This window comes from Neodiprion lecontei, chromosome 6 (assembly GCF_021901455.1).
Source record: "Neodiprion lecontei isolate iyNeoLeco1 chromosome 6, iyNeoLeco1.1, whole genome shotgun sequence".
Classification (NCBI taxonomy): Eukaryota; Metazoa; Arthropoda; class Insecta; order Hymenoptera; family Diprionidae; genus Neodiprion; species Neodiprion lecontei.
The window spans coordinates 28,056,225-28,079,603 of NC_060265.1; the positions used below are offsets into that span (position 1 = coordinate 28,056,225).

Here is a 23,379-nt window from a genome sequence, read left to right on the forward strand (position 1 = left end):
GTTGTGTGTGTGTGATGTTCGCGGGTGGCGAAGCGTTGTTTTCCTCAAGTGTCGGTGGTTTTTGAGTGAAATTAAATTGGAAAATGCTCTCTTTGGGGCCAAAGAAGGACGGCGGTCCAAATGCGAAATTCTTCGAGTCTCCAGATATACTGGGCCAATTGGACGGAGTCAAACAGTGGCTTCTAAAAAATTGTAAAAAGGTGAGGCCGGCGTCTCCCAAGCGCCGAGTTATGTTCGCTCTGATTTTCTATCGCCAGTATTTCCCTATAATCGAATTTAATTACTTTTTTCACAGTATGTTCAAACCGATCCACCCACGAATAAAAGTCTCGCGTCTTTGGTCGTCCAATTGTTACAATTCCAGGAAGATAACCTCGGAAAAAATGTGTCAAAACCGCCGATGACAAGACTTCCTGTAAGTAGCATTTACGTGCAAACATGGCTCAGTGTACAGAGTCATATTTATTTTTTTTTTCTAAGTTTTTATGAAATTCTGAATTATTTCATATCGGACTTGCATGTCTCCTAGTTAAACATAATTTCGAGATTACACAATTATCTCACTACGATGATGTTTAATCGGTGCAAATTCAATACTAAAAATTAAGAATCACCACCATGTCTCAAACATTATTAATTGCTCTTTCCAGATGAAGTGTTTCCTAGATTTCAAGCCTGGTGGTGGTCTTTGTCATATATTAGCTACCGCGTTCAGATTTAAACAGGAACAAGGATGGCGACGTTTCGACTTTCAAGTCGGCAAGGTAATGCATTTATATATGTACAAAATTCTTTGATATTTTCCATCTCTGTTAAAATTTCTTGATGTTCTACTTGAAAAATGTAAGACAAATCTTTGATCTGAATATTCTCTATTAACTTTGTAGTCCGGATCTCGCATGGATCGTGCGATAGAGATGTTAGTGGCAGCGGAACGGGCACTGGTACAAAATCGATGCATGACAGTACCCTGTGTGTACGTTAGACCAGATGTAGACAAAAATACAGCGTCCAAAGTCAAGGAAGTTGTTAAGCGTCATCAGGGAACAATTGCCGAAGCTGAGGCTGATGCAACGCACATTGTTTATCCACCAGCTGATCCCCTTGAGGAGGAATACGCTCGTCCTTACTTGAGGCGTGAACGCTCTGTTCTATTGCACTGGTACTACTTTCCCGACAGTTACGATTCATGGACAACATTAGATCTGCCTTGGGATTTCCCTGAAGGTCCTCTTGGGATAGGAAGTACAAGTGGAAGGTATGATAATAATCAATTAAAAGTTATTTCATGTCATGAATAAGATATAAGTTACTTATTCAGTATAACCAAGGAAAAGTGATGAAATTATTGATTACAGACCTCAGTATCGTGTGTCGGCTACTTGGGCTCTAGATCTTGACCAGTACAATGAGTGGATGAACGAAGAAGACTACGATGTCGATGATAATGGACAGAAGAGAGTTCACAAGTACCGGCTTTCTGTCGAAGACTTGATGGCTCAACCGTCTCATCCGCCACCTTCGTCTGCAAAAAAACAGAAACGAAAACGCTCCCCCAGTCCACCTCCAAAAATTGGAAAGCGTAAAAGGTGTGCATTTTGTATTTAAAAAAATGGCAGCTATTACATCAACATGGTGTGTTGAAGAAAAGTGATAAACGATTGTCGATAGATTATAATCCTCATTCCGTTACATTCATGTGAAACCAGACTTTTATAGATATTCGTATTTTTTTAACAGTGGTCGCGGACCGGCAGGACTCCAAGGTTCGTCTACTTCTTTGGCTACTCCAAAAAAGTCTCGAGGTGGCGTCGACGAAGAAGAAGATCTGACACAGGGGATGGAAGATCCTCCAGCTGAACCAAGGATAATAGAAGTGGTAGCAAGCCCAGCCAATCCACCTTCTATTGGGCCTGGTGGTGGATCTACAGCTGGTAGTGGAAGTTTGTCGACAACTGGAAACAAAAAACAAGATAGTGAACTACAACCTCTAAAATCTGGCAACATGGCTGATTTGGATGAGCCTATAGACGGTGTGTAATCCGCAGTCACACTTAAATTGGACGTGTTTATGAATATACAATAAGCAAATGTTTTAGCTACTGATTCAATGATTTTAGGTGACAAAGGAAGTACACAAGCGGCTCAGGAAAGAGAGGAACGCGGAGCTAGCAAGGAACGAGGAGAGGGTGGGAAAGGAGATGAGCCGGAAGATAATGTTACTGAGCAAACGCACCATATTGTTGTACCCAGCTACTCAGCTTGGTTCGATTACAACTCAATCCATACCATTGAGAAGCGTGCGTTGTCCGAATTTTTTAATGGTAAAAACAAATCGAAAACGCCCGAAATCTACCTTGCTTATCGCAACTTTATGATCGATACTTACCGACTAAATCCAACCGAATATATCACCTCTACTGCCTGCAGGTACGGACAAAACTGTTTCCCTTTCAAAATTCGGTTTGAAGAAGCTCTTGTATACCAGGGTGTTATTTGAGTACTAATCACTTCGTATCACTCGCATTGTACTAAAAAATCCATATAACGTGGCATAATTGTTTTCAGACGTAATTTAGCAGGAGATGTGTGTGCCATTATGCGTGTTCACGCGTTTCTAGAGCAGTGGGGTCTCATTAATTATCAAGTTGACGCAGAATCTAGACCAACTCCAATGGGTCCGCCACCTACATCTCACTTCCACGTTCTCTCAGACACTCCATCTGGACTGGCACCTGTTAATCCGAATCCTCCCAAAACTCCGCAGCCTTCCAGTGCTGCAAAATCTCTGTTGGATTTGGAAAAGAAGCCTGCTGTTGTTGGCATGGGACCAGAAGAAAAGAGCGGACTTGGAGTTATGACTAACTTTGGTCTGAAGGTGGATCAGTATTCCAGAAAACCTGCAGTTTTAAAAAGCAAACAAGCTGCTGGTGCCACTCGCGATTGGACCGAACAAGAAACGCTATTGTTATTAGAAGGGTTAGAGCTCCATAAAGATGATTGGAACAAAGTTTGCGAACATGTTGGATCTCGTACTCAAGACGAGTGCATACTTCATTTCTTACGTCTACCTATCGAAGATCCGTACCTCGAAGAAGGAGGCCCTGAGGGTCTAGGACCACTCGCCTATCAGCCTGTTCCATTTTCCAAGGCTGGTAACCCGGTCATGAGCACAGTAGCTTTCTTAGCTTCCGTTGTGGATCCAAGAGTGGCTGCTAGTGCTGCTAAAGCCGCTATGGAAGAATTTGCAGCAATCAAAGATCAAGTGCCTGCAGCCCTACTGGATCAGCATCTTCGTAATGTTCAAGCAAGTGCTAATCCAGATGGTAAGTTTTGGGGAAAACAGATTAAATAGACTGGTAACGAGTACGAAAATGATTTTTATCTATGTTAACAATAATCACTCGTCTGTATATTCAGGTAAATTTGATCCATCAGCAGGACTTGCACAGTCCGGTATTGCAGGAACTGGACCTCCAGAACCACCCGAAGATCCTGCTGTCTCAGCTACTAGTGCAACTTCCTCGTCTGCAAGTGTTACTTCTCCTCAAGCTTCGACTGCGGAAAGTAAAAAAGAGGAGCTTCAGGATATTAAAGTCAAGGAGGGGGTGGATGCTACGCAGGTGCCACCACAATCTATGAAAAAGGAAGAGTCAGTGGAGAGTGAACGTGACCAGCCAGAAAAAATAGAGGTCGATCCAAAGGAGAATGACGATGAAGCTAAGTCTAAAGGAGATCCTGAAGAAACTGAAGCTAAAGAAAAGAGAGATAAGGTAATATTAACGGCATTGAATACTCTATTCTATCAAGGGCTAAGATTATATTAGTTTCTGTCATGTAAACAATGTCTAAAGCTATTCTTTATTACTCTGACGCAGGTGGTTAGAGATGCGCAACTACAATCTGCTGCGGCGGCCGCGTTAGCAGCTGCAGCTGTCAAAGCAAAACACTTAGCAGCGGTAGAGGAAAGAAAAATCAAGTCTTTAGTGGCACTACTGGTTGAAACGCAGATGAAAAAGCTTGAAATAAAATTGCGGCATTTCGAGGAGCTGGAGACAACAATGGAAAGGGAACGGGAGGGCTTGGAATATCAGCGCCAGCAACTAATTACAGAACGGCAGCAATTTCACTTGGAACAATTAAAAGCAGCGGAATTTCGTGCTCGACAGCAAGCACACCAACGGCTAGCCCAGGAACAGCAGCAACAACAGCAGAGTCAGCATCCACCGTGGCAAGCATCCAATACTCAGCAACAACAGCAACAGCAACAACAGCCACCTAGTCCGCAGCCACAGGTGGCGCAACCGCCTCCGCACACTCCACCTCAACAAGCGTAATTCACAGCACTTTTTATAAAACAAACCAGTATAATAAACAAACACGCATTTTAGTGGTTGTCATATAAGTCGGGAGTAGTGACTGATAAATTTACTATACTTTGATATTCGATAAACCCATTCATGGAGTGTGTCGGTATACATCCAAAATTCCTAGGGCATGTTGGACGCGTTTTCTTCATGTGATTTCCTTTGCTTTTTTCTCTTTCGCTTCGTTTTCAATTCCTGATCATCGCTGTAAAACTTATTTAGCTTGGTTAGTAAGACCATTTTATTGGAAATATTTTATTTTTTACTTATTTATTACCAGCTAGAAACGTGGTTGCATTATGCAATGTGAAAAACTATTCTTCTCAAGATATTGCCGAGGCCTAATCAACAATGTACAGTTAACTTTGCTGTAACCTAAATTATTAGACAACCACTAATAGTTTTAAAATGCCGATATACCGGGCCAACCGATTATTCCAATACAATAACAACTACCGTTAGAATTTGATTTCATCCCGAATAAATGAGTAATATTTAAGCTGTATATTGCGGACCAGCTACAATGGTTAATTTCGTGTGTACCAATCATTTGTTCTATGCAGAATGCTTTGAGAGTAATTATTGAATCAGGGAGCATGAAACGCTGTTTTGATTATTACACCATTTTGCGAGAAAGTTTGAACAAATTTTAAAATGCATTCATGGACTTCGTACCTATATTATAATAATTCATAATATAATCAACTCATGATCTTCGTGTACAATACACTATTACATACATATACATATTATATATATATATAATTATTTGAAATCAATTATTGTGCACCGTTATCATCTTGTAATATAAGATCTTACCGAATTTAGGAAATAGATAATAAGGTTAAACACGATGTCACTATACTAAAATAGTATAACGCAAAACTGCTATAGGGAAAACGTAAATGAATTAAAACAATTGGGTACCAGTAATCAAGGTTACGTTAACATCATTTTATTCATATATATATTGAAAAACCATATTACGTTTAAGAACGTTTTAGGTTAATTAAGATTGGATTATTTGTGTTTTCTACTTTGGATTGAGAAATTGTGTTACAATAATGGTCTAACGAATTCATAGAGCCTGGTTATCTATTAGCTCCAATACCAGGTCAGTCATCAGACGTGCACACTCCACACCTCCGGGTGGAGGCCCTTGTGCTCCCTCCACTTTTTCGCTTTGTTCTTCATCCTCGTACAAATCTGGGGCTTCGTCGCTGGCACAGGTACTTATTGGAAGCATATCTAATGCTATGCCCAACCCAAAGCGTCCACATCTCCGCAGCTCTTCAGTTAAACTATTATCAATTTCGAAACAAACATTAATATTTTCTAATACTTGTATATGTATGTAATTTAACATTATAACGTTTTAGGTATGCATATTTACTTGGCTTTTGGTGTCATGCAACAACCAATACATAGATATTCATTTACAAAAATATCTGGAACTGTTGGCAAACGACTGTGATCTGTTTATATCGCACTGTAAATCACGGAAAACGGTACTTTTCATTTCATCGCACCACCCGAGTTAGAAATCAAACTACATTTAAATATCCTTTTCCACTTACATATCCCACATGATTTCAGGATCTCTCAAAGCTTCTTGAACATTGAGCATCTTTAGAGCATAAGTTAAGTGATGGTGGTAATGGCGTAAAAGTGATGTCATGTGAGCACGTCTGACTTCTCCGCTGGTGCAACAATAGAGAAGTGTTGCTAAATCAAGGGCCAATGAACCCACCCGAGACAGTTGGAAATCAACAAAGCATACAACCTGCTCAAACGTAAGTAGAACAAATGAAATCTTGAGTTATAATTGTAATGATAATTTTTTGAATCCTAGACTGTGCCCTATACATATATATGCGATTGGAAAGTGTTAAAAATTTCATGCTGTGCTGGAAAATTCCTAATTATCATCACATAAATTACATATATTGATAGACAAACAAAACTGAAAATAATTTTACAAAACATCTCAGTGTGTACAAACCTTTTTGTCAGATTCTAATTCTTTACGAAACAAGATATTGTTGGTCCAACAATCGCCGTGACAAAAAACTGTTAGAGGCCCTTCAGTAGCAGCCAGTTCGCACATCGTATGGAAGAAAGTTTCTTCTTGTAAAAAAATGTTCATTCTCCGCATTACATCTTCCCTTTTGTCATGTGACATGGGAGGTAGAGCTTCAGATACCATTGCAATTGCATTACTGGCAGCGACTCTGTAGTATTGTCTATACCAATTTGCGTTCTCTTTACAGAACATTGCTTCTTCTATACCTTTTCCTCCTTTTCTGCTCAACTCTTGGAACTCGTCTGGCCTTTGAATTAAAACCATTACGAATATTATTACTGCATTCTACTTGGCAAAGTTACTGCGGATGGGACAGTGGTGGTTGATTTTAAATATTTATTACAATTTTTATCGCTAATCAGACCTGCCTTGTTTCTTTTAATGCAAGGCTAAGCGCATGAAAGCCTGCTAAAGCTGCTAACGTTTGTCGCAGCTGCTCAACTTGCAGTCCAGCTCTTCTGTCACCCATTCGAAAACCAAGCTCCCTTAAATCTTCCATCGCAATAAGATCGTCACGTGCATCATATATTTTGGCCACTCCATCGAATACGTGATGTCCTGTTGGCTGCAGAACATTTAGAGCTGGCCACACTTTAGTATAAAATGCTACCTCATTCCTGAACAGAGTTTCACTCTTGAAGGCCTCGCGTCGTTCCCGTGAGTCTGGCAATACCTTAATATGCGTAAAGGTATGAGGAAAATTTCATTTTGATCAACCAACCTTATGACCCTGATCTTTACGGCAATAATTAAAGTATCAACTACAGTACTTTATAAAAATACATTTCTTAAAACTACCTTGTATATGATAGCACGTTCCCATTTCACCTTTTCACCACCATTCTTCTGTTGTTTTAAACCAATAACACGCAGGCGATAAAGCATTGACGTGTAATTATCGCCTCTTCCTGAACCAGGCTCTTCTTCCAAGCTAATAATTTCAACTTCTGGTTCATCTTTAGTAATAATTTCTTTAATTGAGTCTAAGGTCAGACGCACGCTTTCGTTTTTACACTCCATTGTTTTTTATTAATGCAAGTAAATTTTAAGTCATTAGATTTCTGTAGATCAAAGTTATCTCTTCAATGTTTGAAAACACTTGTTTCTCTCAATTTCAAAATATTGCACTTTGCAATGCCGAACATCGACTGTCAGAATAAAATTTAGAAGCACTATGCTGGACTCTTTACAACGCACAGGAAGAAGGTATTTTGCTGAAAGGGGTCTTCCCCCTGTTGTGCAGTACATTAATCAGTTGGGATCAAATTGAGGGAGCAAGACTGTTCCTGGATGTCAATTACGTTATTATAATCTGCACCCATCAAGTTCTAATTGGGAAATACTTTGGTTTGATACTTGTCGATGGACCAGACAATTTTCAGACAGTTAGAAAATACTAATTGTTGTGTAATATGCAAGTGTGAAAATCATTTCTGACGGAAAACCATTTCTTCCAAATCTACAATTGTATCACCGTTTTAAATGAGATGGAGCTGTTGAAGAAAAACGTGGAAAAAAGGATTTTATCAAATTTCTATTTTATTTACAAATATGGTGCAAGACAAGTCGAATCCAACGAATAGCACAATAATTATTAAATACTCTAATACTTGAGTAGATCTTACAATAGTGACTATCCAAGATGAAGTTGAAGAACTTCTTTACCCACTAGATTAACTAATTTTGTTTCTTCTGCAGAGTCTAGAGATAGCGTAGTTATCAATTTGTATCCCATCTGACCAGCACCAGCGATGCCATTGTTTGCAGCATATGATATAATACTCTACAATTGAAAATGTGTAATTTACTATAATTTCGTTATCTAAGAACATTGAATTAAATAATTTTTATATTTATAAAAATGTATCCTGTGCTCATATCAAATTTATAGTCTTTGCAAGTTTGCACAGTTCATCTAATACTCTGCATGTCTTTACTTACCAAAGCTGCAGTTGCGTGACCATTTTCAAGGCAGGCGTTTAGAATAGTATCTAGTTGATCTTTTGAGAGAATTCCAGTATAAACCCCCTGCTTCTCTGTGAGATATGATAGTACAGTGAGCATTTTGTCGAAATATCCTCCACGGATTAACAAAACCGTCACATTTCCAAGCATTTCTGCATTCCATTTAACAGCCATCGTATAACCAGGTCTTTGACCCTGTGAAATAGAAGTAGGAACACATTCTTGGATCGAAAAATAATACATCTACCTAATATCAGATTACCTCTATACGATTCCAAATATCCCAAGCAATGTCCGCATACTGCGTATTCGCGACTGAATCAGAGGGGGGTTGGCAAGTGGTGTGCATAATCTGTAGTACGTGAACCATAAGATGCTCTCTTTGCGTGTGCTCAAACATCACCATATGCGACCATAACTGGGGAAGTAAATTTTCTGCCATCGATGCACCAGCTATCTCGACAGCTAGCAATATTTCATTCATGACATCTGGCTCCGGGATGTAAATGTTCGGCACCAAAGTATCGTACAATTTTATGAATGAGTCAATCGACTCTGATTGTACCGCTAATATCAAGTAGTGGCGATAATATATACTTTCCTATAAAAGCAAATAACAAGTGATTTTTTTTTGTTCAAAGTGCAATATATACTGCCTTTATACTGATTTAATAGAATGATCCTGAAACATTTTACATCAAAATCACTGTAGAATGATAATTACTTAACTGTTGATTATCATCAACTTTGTAGGTGCAGTGGTGATGTATCAGAAATACGAAATTCAGTCCGAGTAAAAATATTTAATCGTTTTTCTAATTGACTCACCATATAATTTTCACCAATCAAGTTATAGTTCTTGCCAGTGAGTAGAAGTTTATGTACTCTATGGCCTACATCAATATTCATCAAATGATTTCTAGCAATATCCATAGCTTTTACAAAGAAAAATAAATCTTGAGGATCCTTAATTTCCAATTCTTTTCCTTCCAGTCTGTCCAAAATGTCAATCAAAATTTCACTAACTGGTCCATCTGTAATTGTCAACATCAGACGAGTCAATTTTGTTTTTAACTTACAACAAGCTAAGACTTATTTAATCTATTCAATTACATGGCAATAACGTATTCTGTAAATCCTAAAATTTAACGCAAAGCTTTTATTATTACTTACTCGTGCGACAGAAAATAGTGAGTAGATAAAAGTAAGTTCCAAGTGATGGCTCCACACCGGCATTTGTCATTTCTTTGTAAATAGAAAGAGCAACACTTCTTCCAGGTTCAGGGCATTTTAATAAGGTCGAAAGTTGTAAAGCAGCATTCAAAGTGCCAATATCTGGTCGAACGTTGTTTCGAGACATTGTTTTCAATACATCCATCATGAATGTCAGTCTTTGACCTCCAGCATCTTTAGAAAATTGAACCAGTCTCAACATGTTATTGAAACTTCGTACATATACCGGGAATCCTTTGGCCAGACATTCATCGTATAAATACCAGGCTTTGTCCACCTATAATGAAATTTCTTACAGTTAGATCATGCGATACAATTGATGAGGGATATGAAGTGAAGTAAAGAAAACGCACCTGCAAGTACTTTGCAGTACCACAAATCAAGGCATTGTAGGCTGCAGTTGCAATTGCACTGTCTTCATTCTTTAATGACTCGAACAGTTCGTCCACTATGTCATTCGATCTGAAATAATAGGTGACATTATTTGTTTGAAATCACGATCTTAGGTGTGTATAATTCTTTCTAAGTTACTAATCGACTGACTAAATGATTTGAAAATTGCAAAATATAGGTAGATTACTCACTTCCATTTAGGTTTAATATTTTGTAAAGATCTTCTAAACCAACGTTCCTCTGGGAACTGATCAGATGTGGGTTCTTCGTCGTTGTAGTAGCATAACAGTTCTAACAAATCTTGCTTTGTCCTAAGACTAACACCATCCTTTTTTAACAATCGATATATGGTTACTGCGTCGGATAGTTGTGCATCACGTATTGCATCATGTAGTGTTTTTTCCGTTACTTTGCTGTTTTCATCATAAACTGCCCGTGGCAAAAAATCCTGTAATTAAGTTGACAAAATTATTGTTAACAACTTTGAATTAAACTACCCAACTTCTAAAACAGCTGCATCTTTCTTTTTTAATTCACATCTTGTGATTTGATGTTTTATATGTATTATAAGAAAATTTGGCCCTGATATATATTATCTTCTATTCATTAGGCTCTCAACAACCTTGATAATGGGATCTGCAGTCATCTGTGTAAAAAGTTCAGCATGCTCTTGTCTGATCCACATAGCAGCCCTTCTTCCAGCTTCCCGAGACAGAGCATAAGTTCGTTTTGCTCTGTTCGATGTTGGAATGAAATATGGATCGTCATGATATTTGAAGTGAGCTGCGGTCGGATCTTTTCCAACTGTGCTTGCGAGAGCCTAAAATACGAACAGAAAAAGTAAGAATTTTTTGCAGAATTTTTCACTAGACTTTCGTTTTTAAGAAATTATTAAGTGGAAAACTTTGGATGATTACCCGCAGAATATCAGTAGGACCTCTCTCTATTCTTTTTGGTATTTCAATGCTCTGAGTATTAGCTGCATCTCTGGTTGATTGGAGTCTCGCTAATAATTTCTGTGCTACTTTTCTGTGAGATTAAATTTCCGTGTGATTATTGGGAAATGGTAATGTAAAAAGCCAACTAGTAGTCTGTGCGCGCATTAATGACGCAAATAATAACTTAATAAAAATTAGCAAAATCATCGAACAAGAAATTGTTACCGTTAAATTTGGTAAAAAAAACACCACTTTCCAAAGGTTATAAAACATATACGGGTTATTTAAAGTGCTCTGAATAAAAGTAGAGCTCTAATTCCCTAAGATCGTATCATTTAGAGCAGATTACCTGCTTCCCAGTCGTCCATTCAGCGTAAGCATATTTATTCACAATAATATACAATTATTAAGTGTTGGAAATAAAACCTCACATCACATGTGTAAATTGCTCGCACTTGCGGTGCGTCGAGTGAATTCGTGGTACGGTTCAAGTGTGCTTATGCAGCTTCGAATTATGAACGACGATAGCTTGTTCTTTTCGATAAGTTAGACAGCTTCCTCGACGATCGCGCCGCAGGCACAACAAGGATCTGACTTACCGGCTGCAATGCCAATTGCATACTTGTAGGCTTAATTTGAATGGTTCATCGATGCCGCGATAACGTGAAAGAGCTCCCCTCGACAAATATATTTACTTATGTATCTTGTTATTTCATCTCTCGGCTGCAGGTTGTTAAATGCATGATTAGATTATTTTTCTTTCTCACTTGAAGTCCAGGCTGTCGGTTATATTTCGAAAAAGCACGAAGCAATGATCCTAAACTTGACTTTTCTAAGCATTTTTCGTACTTAAAAAAAAAAATGAACATACCGTTTATGAATAATTACACTCTCTTCTATCCTAGACATGTCTCAGAGGATATGATATATTGCAGTGAAAAATTGTTGAAAGGTGCCATGCGGGCAAATTGGTTTCGTTTATATCCCACGTGCTGCAGAAGTGTAGGTACCTACCTATTGTCTAAATCCAGTATCGTAGTGAACTTTTAATATACGAACCAACGTACATGTTCAACACGCACCTAGGAAGCGAAAAAATATGTCAAGGAATCTGAAATGACCGTTACCTACTGCATCTGATTGACCGACCACCCGGTGTCTCATTGCTATGCGCCGTTTTTCAGATAAATCTATACATTCAATTCGTATAACACGAATCCAGGCGTCGATACTCTCAGTTCGAAATGAAGAAATGCAAAGAAAGAAAAGAAAGAAGTGATTCAATCATGAGATTTGTAGAGAAAAGTATTGGAACTGCTCGGACTTGGTATACTACATTACAGGAGTGATATAGTTTCTATGATAGGCTGCGCAACGCAGCTGGAGAGCAAACTTATGGATTTATTTCTTTCGGTTAATTTATTGTTTTGCATATGAATGGTAGTTGCATATACCTAATGGTGAACCCTTTGCTGCAATATAAAGAATTGAATAAATTTTATAAGGAAACCAAAACCAGTCCCTGCAGACGCGAGCGTGTAGTAAGGAGCCAGGTGTTTTTATTTTATATGTACCGTGGGACTCTTTAAGGGGATGTCTAGATGGATGCTCGGACGTGTATTATATATGTGTGTGCACCAGGAGTCTGTGCCAACGTGCATTATACATATACACGTGTGAATCCTTGGCGAATGAATGGAAAACAGGATCCAATTTCTATGGAGCAACTATTTTTATTGTGTTTTCTTATTCAATCGAACGCAACGTATTATTCTTTCCTTCGAGCTTTTTTTCGCTCTTTCATTTTTTTTTTCCTTCTATTATCCGTTATTTATGTACACAGCATATAATACATACATTTCGCACACAGACAGCTGGAATCGAATTATAATATCTCCGAACAGCGGTACGTTCGCATAATGGTGTAATATACTTATATACCATATGTACATAGGACATCGTAAAAATAGTTCGCATCGAATACTCGGTGACAAACGCTGGTTTCTTTGTAACTGATAACCGTCATGGGAAATCTATTCAAAAGAAGGGACGAACGAGATCTTTGATACACTTTCACACGTTCTTTATTCAAGCCTGCACCCAAAACACGCTCGTATCGCCGAGCGGCAAAAAAATAATTACATACATATATACATTTGAGTAGGAAATGTATTACATAGATATTGTATGGACATAATTTTTTTTTCATTTGTACTACATCTTATAGAGTATTGAAAAATTCTACCGCAATATAAATCTACCTTGTAATCGTAGTCATGTACAGAGTCTGATCGACTGAAAAGTCGGTATTTGCAGATTTGAATACCTCCTATCTATACAATCTCGAAATTTAAATATATGACCCATTTCCAGCTGAGATTATGTCGAGCGTAACCGTAGATACGAGAAATTGAAACAATACGTGCCAGACATAATATCATATGCATTTTTCTCTATTTTTCATTTTATCCTGTATATTTTTTTTTTTTCCTTTTTTTCTGTCAATCAATATACGTTGATCGATTCTGTAATGTGTTTCAAATCAGAGCATTTATCACTGAACATTACTACTACCTCCAGTGACGTGAAACATCTTTGTTAATGAGTTCTGAAGACATTGCGACGACCCAGCAGGCCGGGACGAGTGCAATTTGATTTAACGATACAAATTATGCCCACATCCCTACCTACTTGATTGTCACGCGTTGGTCAGAGAGAGAGTGAGAGAGAGAGAGGCACGGGCTGGCGGTTCTTCCAGACGCGGCGTAAATGTTTCACGCTTCAATCCGTGGTCGATTTTAGTTTGACGATGTCTTCCGCATGCCACTGCGAGTGATCCAGTGCAGATATTGGTTGCATTCCGATAGGCCGGGACAAGTGCAATATTAGTGAAATAATCGTACGAAACATTGACACAAATCTCGCCCTATCTTTTATGCACTTGTGGAGTTTAGATCTCAACGACGAACATGTACGCGTTTCTTTTTCCGATTTGGCAGAGGCGAAGATCGAAGAAAATGTGATTGATCCTCATAATTCAAAATAATTTACATATTCGCGTCTCTTCAATGTGGTCTTAACGTTTTGTTTCCAAATTGAAGAGTTTTATAATTCAGTAACAGATCTCGTTCAACGCGATTGCGCACCAAGATATATTAGAAAGAGACGGAGTTCGTTTCGCAGATAAAGAAAGAACGATGTGCTGCGTCGTTTACGGTGGTGAAGCCACGCTATGCGTCCCGGAAAAACCCGGTGAAAAAAGGTTCATGGAAGACTCTGATTCTCAGAAACGATACAAAATCTTGTAATAAATTACACTAAGAAATTCTATTACCACTAAATATACTGCGTGATTCATCAGCTACGTCGAATAATTTCTGATTTTGATACAGAAGGAATTCGAAAAATGTGGAACACAAGCGACGCAATTTTCGCGTTGAACGTTCCACCGTTCTTTCTATTTTTATTTGCAATTCATTTTTACCGATTTCCCGTTTTACTTCTATTAGCTACTACTTATCTCAACGAATGCTTTAACGTGTAATCCACAAACACTGTATGCACAGAAACGTATTTTTTTTTTTTAATCTTTACTATTTTTCACTTATATCTTGTGTAGTATTGCTCTTGGAGAATGCTAACGTGCGAAGCAGGATCCGTAGAACTCGCACGGCTGACGACTCGTAGCGAACTGATGCCGATGGCCAGGTGCCCGGGCCCTTTATTTCTTTTGGGCCCAACTGTATTTACCACGTACTATATACCCGGTCGGTGGTGTAAAGTGGTGGGAGAACTTATTCATTTTAACAACCAAGGACCTGGTAGGACCCAAAGGACCCAAAGAATCTCTTCTTTTCTTTTCATACGGTCTTATTTCTTTGTTGCGCTCCGAGCCCGCCAAAAATTATATCAGCTGTCCTGAATTTCATCCTGTATACTTTTTTGTATCTCTTTCTTTCTTTCTCGTTCTACGCGTAAATATGTGTACGTTCATGCAGTGGTAATGCGTGTACGTATTTCTCACAGCTTCGCTTGTAACTGCAGCTGAAAGTTTTTCAGCCCAAGCTTATACGGATCGCATTCGAATCCTGAGCATAATACAATGATGATGGATCGTTGAATATTCTCTATTTTGCGAACCCAGCTACGGAGGAGCGACGAAAATATGCCGTGAAAAATTTAAATCTCTTAGATCATCGTGCTCTGATTTTTCAAAGTTCCATTTGTTTATTCACTTACTGAAAATCTCTCTGTTGCGATTTGGTAACGACCTGAGAAACGTTCCAGCGTCTACCTAGTGCGTATCCGTTAAAGTTTGACGTACGAATCGATTCGTGTTGACCGTTTTCACACATCGTCGAGAGGGTTCGCATATATTGGTGCACATGGTATCCTTGTGTGTGATGTATAAACGGTGCAGCTTGGCATGTAATTATTTCCGAGTTTACTTTTCCTTCATATTCTTTTATTTTCCTCGTAACAAATTCGTGGTTGCCAAATTTTTTTTTTTTTCACCAACAGTTTAAACTTGCACTCCCTGCAGTTGATTATTCTACACCTTGTCATCGTGTGTGTGTATACCTCGTATGTATCGCAATCTAACGCACGAATGAGCAATGTATCAGAGAACCGCCACCTGGTTCTCAATGAAATCTCGAATGTTCGTGTTGCCACTTTTATTCTAACCGTTGTGGCATACAAGTTATTCAGTTGGAATTGTATTTTTTCAGTGAGCCTCATTGCTCGACGAATATATTCGTGTATGTTGGTTAAAATTTCATGATACACTTTTTTCAGGCGATTACTGCTCCTCGGTATCAAAATATATAAAATAATGATCATGTTGCGGAAAATTTGAAATCGGCGTTACATTTACACGAGGAAAATTTTTAGCCAAGATTTGCAGTGTTCTCAACCTACCCCACGAATAATTCTTCATATTTCTTATTTTCAGGAGCGATGTTTGACGGTACTGAAATTCAATAAATACAGGAATACATAACATATTTCATTTCTTCGCTATATAAGATGGACAATTTTCTTGGATATACATATAATGATAATTATCGAACGATTACCACAGACGGATTTATATCCTGCAATCTGAATTCTAAGTATAAAGATATTAGGAACTTCTGCTGGTGTGATATGTTTTTATTTTTAATATTTAGGACCACCAACTTTTCAAATAAGTACGTTTGAAAACTGCGACGCCATCTAGTTGGTGCATATTTTCTCAGAATCCTTACAATTGGTTGACTTTTAGTCTGTTGTTTCGATTCCACAGACATTTTTTAGAGATTTCGGCCTAAACGACAATATTTCTTAATCAGAAAAAAAACTTTCTTTTCTATTTGCACGGACCCTAACTTCTCTGGATTTGAAGAAACTTCTTTACGCTTGGCAACGCTGAAAAGTTGTAGTCAACAAATAGGTGTAGCTAATTTCCTGACGCCGATGTGTCGCCAGTCGTAAACCAATTTGTCTGAGACATGATTATATGGGTATAATTTGGGTATATACAATATGTACGCAGTACGTCTATATTATACTACCTACCCAGTCCGGTGCAATAAAATTTCCAGAAATTTGAATGCATAAAAACTTGTCGGTGCGTCATCGGCCGATATTTCAGGTATAGAACCCGGCAATATTTCCGACCATTCCGCGTTAAAATCCCCAGCAATGCCGATTTTCTTTTCATTGTTGGATTTCCGTTAGTACACGAACCCAAGTGCCCGCCCATAAAAACCCTTAACGCGATTTCAAATGGTGTACCAAGCAAACTGAAACACATAAAAGTTTCGACATTCCTCGAACATGACTCAGACTGGCAGCGCGATAATTCTAATTGCGAGTGGATTCGGATCCCAGTTCAAGATGAAAATTGCCAAAAATATTTCTGCAAATACAAAGGTGTAAGGATATCGATTGAGAACCACTTCGAGGACAGCTGCAGCGTACACTACCCAGAGCATCTGCTGTCGGGTGGGCACGCGCTTATGTCTTCCCTTATTTCGAACTTTATGTTTCATTCTCTCTCCACTCTCCTCGCCCCTCTCCTTTTCTATCTTCCTTTCCTTTTCGGTCACTTTAGCCGCTTTTCATCGAATCGTTCCCTTTAAAAGCACCCTTACGGTTTCAGGCGCATCCTAGACCCTGCAGCCAGTAGGCATGTACCCGACGTATAACACCCGTGCACCCGTACCCGAGGACTTTGTACTTTTACGCAGCCGGCTGTAGACCGAAAATTCTCTTTGTCCCATTGTCAGAGTTTCTTCCGACTACCTAGCATTTCCAAGAAAACTTCCGATGGTATACCTACTTTTAAGCTCCACAACGGTGAAAATTTACGCCGCGCACTCACAGTACCTGAAACCCTGCAGCGAAATCCGGAATGTACCATGCAAGCGTACATATCATCTTTTCGTTCCGGCATCTGTGGCGTTTCTTCGACGCAGGAATTCCGGAAATTTATGAGCGTTATTCGACAGTTTCAAACCGGACACCTCGGGCACGCGGGTATAGTTTATTCCAGGTTTCGCAGCGATTCGTCGAACTTCCGTTCGAACGCCAAAAACACATGCTTGCATCCATCGCGTTACGAGGGGGTGAAAAGTTGTGTCTTCTTCTTCTTCGGTGATCACCCTGTCTTTATCCACAAACCTATAACGCAATTGCCAAAGAAATTTATACAATTTTTTTTTTCTCGGTAGTCAAAATGCGTCACCATCTTAATTTCCCGCGTTCGATTGGAAAACCTTTTTTCCACGAGTGTTATCCGTCAAGGACAATCAGTGATTGTAATTGCTTATCCGTTCTTGCAATCGAATGAAATCAGGGTGAATTTTGGTCTGCTAAAGCCTTGTTTACTACCGGTGAAATGGATGCTCTTCGACGCGATAGTTGTGCCTGCGTTTTGGAGCAGGTGGCACAAGGCCCATCGCCTGTATATCGTATTTAAAATTTAACCAAGGGACCATCGCTTGCCATCTGGGCCTTAGGACGACGTTGTAGCTATACATGCGGTACGTTGAATCGGTTTCGACAACGCGGTTGCTTCTATTCGTAGCGTATCATGTTATATGTATATGTATGTTGAGATTGTTTTTCCACCTGAAAAATGATATACGTGAAGGGTATTTGACAAATTGAAAGAAAAATAGAACACATTGAAATGTCTGTAAGTATGTTTTTATCCGGAGAACACCTTCTGTACTTTTATTCCAATATTGTTCCCGAATTATAATTTATACTACATACTCGTAAGTCGAATTTTCAGTAAAATTTAATAGAGATGGACCGCTTTAAAGCTATCACAAAAGCAAATTAGTAACGTGTCAACCAGCTGATATGCCGAAAGTTTTCTAACCGAAATAAAACAATTTAAAATCTTGTGGCTGGTATAATATAGTCACGATATGGGGTCAAATTTTTCATTCCTGAGTCATCGAAAAATGCCATGGTTGCATATCTACGCTTATACATATTATAACGTGATTCAGAATGAGTACATCTGTATTTGCATAAAGACCGTAATCTGATTCGTGAATTGCAGTAGCTGGTAGCAGCTCGGCGTCGTTATCGTTTAGACGGGTTAGCCGCGAGGATGAGAATCAATTTGAAAAGATCTTTGTTCAACGAGGAAGTGAACCTGAATAAATGATGTGTATGTTGAACGGTACCGGAAGCAGGCATACATAATGCCTTTAGGGTGCGCCTACTCGAGCTATTTCTCGCTTCACTGACAAATAAAAACAATAATAAGGCATAACTTGGCAAAGGACGTATTTTATAATTATATTACGTGATATCGCGATCAAAATTGCAAATTTTTTATTTCAAATCCATAGTTTGAATTACACTCGCTTCAAATCAAGTGATTTTTTAAAAGCAATTGTGTGCAGTAAAGCGAAAGGTATTTCAATGCATATTACTGTACGCATGAAGATTACTCAACGTACACATCGTGTCTAAGTAATGAATATGTATGTTATTCTCAAACTTGTTTGAACAGTTCTTTTAAAAATTAGGCAGGTGAAGCGATTAGGAAAAACAATGTCTGTGTAGTTGAATTTGATAAATTCTATATTTTTGTTGTTTTTATTTGTCTTGGAAATCACAGAATTAAATAGAAGCCCTTCAACGAATTACATGTTACGGATTACCGGTTTTAAAAGGCACCGGACTTTCGCGTCGTTGGCTCAGCCAATCAGAGCCATCCTTCACCTTGACGCGATCTTTACCTTAATAAAGAAGCGAGCTCGCGTTCTGATAAAGCCCTTTAGTTCGTGGTTTGTCAAAAATACGTCCGGCTGCCATCTGACAGTTGTCAAATTTACAATCATGAAGAAGAATAGGTTAGGACTTTCTCTCTTGGCATCAACAACAGGTTTTCGTCGGGCAACCTCATGTGACGTGGAGGTGCCCTCGATAGAAAGTATTTCACTTAGTTTCATATTTCACTGTGAAATGGTTAGTTAGCTCCGGACTACAAAGGCGCAAACGTTACTATCGGCATGCCGCACACTTATTGTACAACCCTACACGGTCCTTGAGATAAGGCTATCATTTTTATCCTCAAGCACCGCAATCGGAGTATAGATCGTTAAATTAGTTTTTAATCGGTTTTACCTTGTCATATCTTTTCAATCGTTACTCGTACAATTCACGCCAATCAAACGTGATTCGAAATTCGTCAAACGCAAGGTGCGGTCGAAAGTCGTCTTCCCGGTTTACGACGTAAACAAAACTCAAGAAAGCACACCCTATCTGACCATAAGAATTCTATTTTTAAAATCCACGTCAACCGAGTGGCTCGCTGAAGTAATTTTTAACCATAAAACATCGAACCTCCGTCAAAATGAAGCCAGATAACAATTTTAATATCAAGAGTACAAACGAGAATGAAGAGAATACCAAAGTCGTACGTGTTGTTTTCGTCTCGCTGCTACTCGATCTCCTTGCTTTTACCATGATCTTACCGTTACTGCCTGCTCTACTGGATCATTATGAACAGAATGACAATAACCAAGGGCTATACTCAAATATATTGAGTTACGTGCAAAGGGTTCAAGTGTACCTCAAAGTACCGGCAAGATTCAACTCTGTCTTGTTCGGAGGTAAGCTGTTACCATCTCTAAAGTGTATCAAAGGCTTTCAAATTTGTAAAAACGCATATATTGAAGAAAATATGTATTGAGCAGCTTGTATAGCCTCGCCTTAATTTTTCCAGGTTTCTTGGGATCCATGTATTCATTTCTACAATTTTTATCCTCACCAATTGTCGGGGCTTTATCCGATGTTTATGGACGCAGACCATTAATGCTATTATGTCTGATGGGTATCGCAGTTTCTTATCTTTTATGGGCACTATCCCACAATTTTGCCATATTCGTCTTTGCCAGATTTATCGGGGGTCTTAGCAAGGGTAATGTTAGCTTGTCCATGGCAATCATTAGTGACGTCACTTCGCCAAAATCCAGAGGAAAAGCCATGGTAAGTAACTACACTAATTTTTATCAATTTAAGATTATTGCACATCGAACACAATGCTTTGATAGTAAAATATCAAGTGTACAATCTTTTTATGCAATCTCTAATAAATCAAGAGCGTTTTAGTGAAATAAAAATAGAGATAATATACTAAATACTCAATTAAACATTATCCGTCACTTTCAGGCACTGGTGGGAATTGCTTTTTCAGTCGGTTTTGTTATTGGTCCAATGATAGGTGCCACATTTGCTCGTTTATCTACTGGACATAGAGAGGGACAATGGTACGCAATACCTGCATTGTTCGCCCTCTTCTTAGCCCTCATTGATTTGCTTTATGTTGTATGTAACTTGAAGGAAAGTTTACCAGCAAAATACAGAGCAAAAACTCTTGCTATGGGAATATCAGAGGCATTAGCTTACATCAACCCCGTTGACTTGTTCCAATTCAATGGAATATCTGGCCTATCTCCACAAGGTACACACATAAACTCTTACTGCGTGATATAAGAATATTTGAATTATATGTTTCAATGTTCACGCAGTTTCATAAATAACTGGGCTTTACAATGCATTAAATTCTTTACATTGATCTTGTTCAGAATTACAGAGTCTTCGAAGGCTGGGTCGATCGTACTTTCTGTACCTGTTTGTCTACAGTGGGCTGGAATTTACCCTAACATTTTTAACTCATCATTTACTTGGATTCACTAGCATGCAGCAAGGTTGGATGTTCCTAGGGATTGGTTTGACTATGGCGATAATACAAGGGGGTTGGGTGCGCAGAATCCCTGCTCATAAAACGAAATCCATCGCTGAATTAGTGGGTCTAGAATCTTATCATCCATTCTCCTTAATTATTAGATACTTCATGTGTCGTATAATAATAGATTGTGCGTCAAGGAGGCAAAGCAGGTCTTTTTATGCCGAATATAAGTTTGCGATACGAGTTGTAGGCGAATGTGTGCACAAGCAGAAGTCGATTATTAGACTGCTTCCATGGTGCACACTATACTTTATGTAACAAAAGTATATTTTACAAGTTTTTTTTATAGCAGAGTCTAAAAAAGAGCACTTTTTAGTACTAAGGTATATAACCGTACTCTTTTGTATTTCGATATTTTTTCTGCAATCTTGCAGAGACTATTGCTTTCTTTGCGAAACGTAGTCGAAAAAATACGCATAAATCATACTTACGTTACATAAAATATATGCTACAACCTCGTAAGATAAATTCTTTTCCTATTTTAACCAATCGTATTTTTGTTCTAGGGCTTATGGTTGGTTATCCCATCTTTCGTTTGCATTGGTATAGCTAGAGGCACTGCAATGCTGTACTTTGGAGTATTCTTATTCGCAGTTTGTAAGTTTAAATGAATACAAATGCATAATATTTTACTACAGAGTATATTTTCCTTCATTTATAAAGTAACTAGTATTCGGATACCTGAAAACTATAAAGACAAGTTGATGATTTTATCCGTAATATTCTAGCAACAGCCATGGTGGTGACGTGCATGATGACTCTGGTGACAAGACTGGGACCAGATAGTCAAAAAGGTTCGATAACTGGGATATTCCGTTCACTAGGAGCGCTTGCCCGAGCTTGTGGTCCTATAGTGACTTCTATCGGTAATTGATAAAAAAATTTATCATCAAATGCTCTTATTGTGGAATACTAGATACATCGTGACAATGTGACTCATTTGTTAATCGTTTCAGCATTCTGGAGCATTGGTAGTACCACCACATATCTAACCGGCGCGCTGGCTCTGGTCGTTCCACCACTTATACTTCGGTACACCGAAACGTCCTAAACTAATCCTATCTTATACTGGATCGCAACGGTATTCTACTTAAGGAGAGATCTATGGTACTTTTTGCCATCTATTTATATAATAGTATATATACATATAACTATATTTATTTACAACTTATTATTAAGAAGTATCGTTAAGTTTTTCTACATCATATTTTATCAACTGAGCATAAAAAAAAGTATCTACAACTTCAATATGTATAAATTTTTATACAAAAAGAAGCTTATGAAGCATTCCATGCTAGATCAATCTGCTGCTTCCCCATTACCATTTTCAATTTTTTTTCTCCGACTGTTTTCAATTAGTGTGCAGCTTGTCACATTGTTGAATTCAGGCTTTCAGTTTTTAAGTAAATTTATAACTCATAATAGACTAATTGGAGAAAAAATTGCAAGTGGTTAAGGATTAGTAGCAAGTCGATTTGGCATGGCATATTTTTACATACAGTGATTATTATCAAATAAAGTATTTTTATACTAAGGCGTAAATTTAGCCGTGATGTATGTTTGTACGTTTTAAAATACAACGTTATTATAGACATATAACAAATGCGAAATCGTCAGACTTCTTGCTCTAAAAGTATTGGACAAAACCTGAATTCACAACTTGTTTACATTTTTTTTAATTGTCTTTTTTGTTGTGTTTTCACTCAATGCAAATTTATTATTATTGCACGTAAATGGCATTTGTTGAATTTTATCCTAACATTTGCACATAAACGTTATAACCGTCATAGTTTATTTTTTTTTTTTTTACTTCTACTCATTCAAACAAATTTAACGTATTCTCATGTATGTGGTTTAATTTTTTTCACATCTAATGTCAACTGCAAATATCTAAAAATTATTTTCTTTTTATAACTGAACAAAGTTGTTTGGCACGTTGAGAAGAAACAATTAGTTAAACCAAACGTGACGGATCTATAAAGTTGGTAATACTGCAACGAAAAATTTTGCCTTGCACCACTTTCGCACCTGTACAATTTTAACACGTGCATAGCATTTGGCCTCCTTAAAATTTCTTCATAAGAAAACAACGTGGTAAGGCGTCCATTACAATATTATGCTTATTTTAAAATAATAAGC

At 38.1% G+C, this 23,379-nt stretch overlaps 4 protein-coding genes and 1 long non-coding RNA gene across 6 annotated transcripts; 3 read left to right on the plus strand and 2 right to left on the minus strand.

Moving 5' to 3' along the window:
- Positions 1–65: 65 nt before the first annotated feature.
- LOC107227211 (SWI/SNF complex subunit SMARCC2) lies at positions 66–5,300 on the plus strand. Of its 2 annotated transcripts, none has more exons than XM_046743894.1 (10): positions 66–200; positions 296–415; positions 651–764; positions 888–1,258; positions 1,338–1,589; positions 1,741–2,033; positions 2,121–2,430; positions 2,569–3,326; positions 3,421–3,773; positions 3,879–5,300. In XM_046743894.1, the coding sequence occupies exons 1-10, from the start codon at positions 84–86 to the stop codon at positions 4,335–4,337; spliced, it is 3,147 nt and encodes a 1,048-aa protein (XP_046599850.1). In that variant the 5' UTR covers positions 66–83; the 3' UTR covers positions 4,338–5,300. The 2 variants fall into 2 exon arrangements, with proteins under 2 accessions (XP_046599850.1, XP_015523774.1); XM_015668288.2 differs by having other exon boundaries at positions 1,359–1,589.
- Positions 4,783–7,809, minus strand: LOC107227200. Its single transcript, XM_015668270.2, has 5 exons — positions 7,249–7,809; positions 6,819–7,123; positions 6,370–6,697; positions 5,945–6,150; positions 4,783–5,668 (listed from the first exon to the last, which is right to left on the minus strand). Exons 1-5 carry the CDS (start codon positions 7,468–7,470, stop codon positions 5,446–5,448), a joined length of 1,284 nt encoding a protein of 427 aa, XP_015523756.1. The 5' UTR covers positions 7,471–7,809; the 3' UTR covers positions 4,783–5,445.
- Positions 7,810–7,973: 164 nt separating this feature from the next.
- LOC107227223 (protein PTCD3 homolog, mitochondrial) lies at positions 7,974–11,505 on the minus strand. The gene is made up of 10 exons (XM_015668310.2): positions 11,329–11,505; positions 10,959–11,070; positions 10,664–10,861; positions 10,233–10,489; positions 10,002–10,110; positions 9,589–9,925; positions 9,244–9,449; positions 8,678–9,016; positions 8,392–8,610; positions 7,974–8,233 (listed from the first exon to the last, which is right to left on the minus strand). The coding sequence occupies exons 1-10, from the start codon at positions 11,358–11,360 to the stop codon at positions 8,084–8,086; spliced, it is 1,959 nt and encodes a 652-aa protein (XP_015523796.1). The 5' UTR covers positions 11,361–11,505; the 3' UTR covers positions 7,974–8,083.
- On the plus strand, positions 10,747–16,115 carry LOC124295123. Its single transcript, XR_006905027.1, has 2 exons — positions 10,747–10,881; positions 15,934–16,115. It is a non-coding gene; the product is annotated as an uncharacterized LOC124295123 (long non-coding RNA).
- A 2,973-nt stretch (positions 16,116–19,088) lies between these two features.
- LOC107227199 (major facilitator superfamily domain-containing protein 10) lies at positions 19,089–22,823 on the plus strand. The gene is made up of 7 exons (XM_015668268.2): positions 19,089–20,101; positions 20,215–20,477; positions 20,661–20,952; positions 21,077–21,297; positions 21,747–21,837; positions 21,969–22,106; positions 22,197–22,823. Exons 1-7 carry the CDS (start codon positions 19,843–19,845, stop codon positions 22,289–22,291), a joined length of 1,359 nt encoding a protein of 452 aa, XP_015523754.1. The 5' UTR covers positions 19,089–19,842; the 3' UTR covers positions 22,292–22,823.
- Positions 22,824–23,379: the final 556 nt, after the last annotated feature.

Excerpts from the sequence above, each read along its gene's own strand:
- LOC107227211 (XM_046743894.1), top strand. The coding sequence starts at position 84 with ATGCTCTCTTTGGGGCCAAAGAAGGACGGCGGTCCAAATGCGAAATTC. Across the intron at positions 765-887 it reads TCGACTTTCAAGTCGGCAAG|TCCGGATCTCGCATGGATCG; the intron begins GTAATGCATTTA and ends TTAACTTTGTAG. Across the intron at positions 3,774-3,878 it reads CTAAAGAAAAGAGAGATAAG|GTGGTTAGAGATGCGCAACT; the intron begins GTAATATTAACG and ends ACTCTGACGCAG.
- LOC107227200 (XM_015668270.2), bottom strand. The coding sequence starts at position 7,470 with ATGGAGTGTAAAAACGAAAGCGTGCGTCTGACCTTAGACTCAATTAAA. Across the intron at positions 7,124-7,248 it reads AACGTGCTATCATATACAAG|GTATTGCCAGACTCACGGGA; the intron begins GTAGTTTTAAGA and ends ACGCATATTAAG. Across the intron at positions 6,698-6,818 it reads CTTGCATTAAAAGAAACAAG|GCCAGACGAGTTCCAAGAGT; the intron begins GCAGGTCTGATT and ends TTTAATTCAAAG.
- LOC107227223 (XM_015668310.2), bottom strand. The coding sequence starts at position 11,360 with ATGCTTACGCTGAATGGACGACTGGGAAGCAG. Across the intron at positions 10,490-10,663 it reads CTGCAGATCCCATTATCAAG|GATTTTTTGCCACGGGCAGT; the intron begins GTTGTTGAGAGC and ends ACTTAATTACAG. Across the intron at positions 9,450-9,588 it reads CACTATTTTCTGTCGCACGA|ATGGACCAGTTAGTGAAATT; the intron begins GTAAGTAATAAT and ends TGACAATTACAG.
- LOC107227199 (XM_015668268.2), top strand. The coding sequence starts at position 19,843 with ATGAAGCCAGATAACAATTTTAATATCAAGAGTACAAACGAGAATGAA. Across the intron at positions 20,953-21,076 it reads ATCTGGCCTATCTCCACAAG|AATTACAGAGTCTTCGAAGG; the intron begins GTACACACATAA and ends GATCTTGTTCAG. Across the intron at positions 21,838-21,968 it reads AGTATTCTTATTCGCAGTTT|CAACAGCCATGGTGGTGACG; the intron begins GTAAGTTTAAAT and ends GTAATATTCTAG.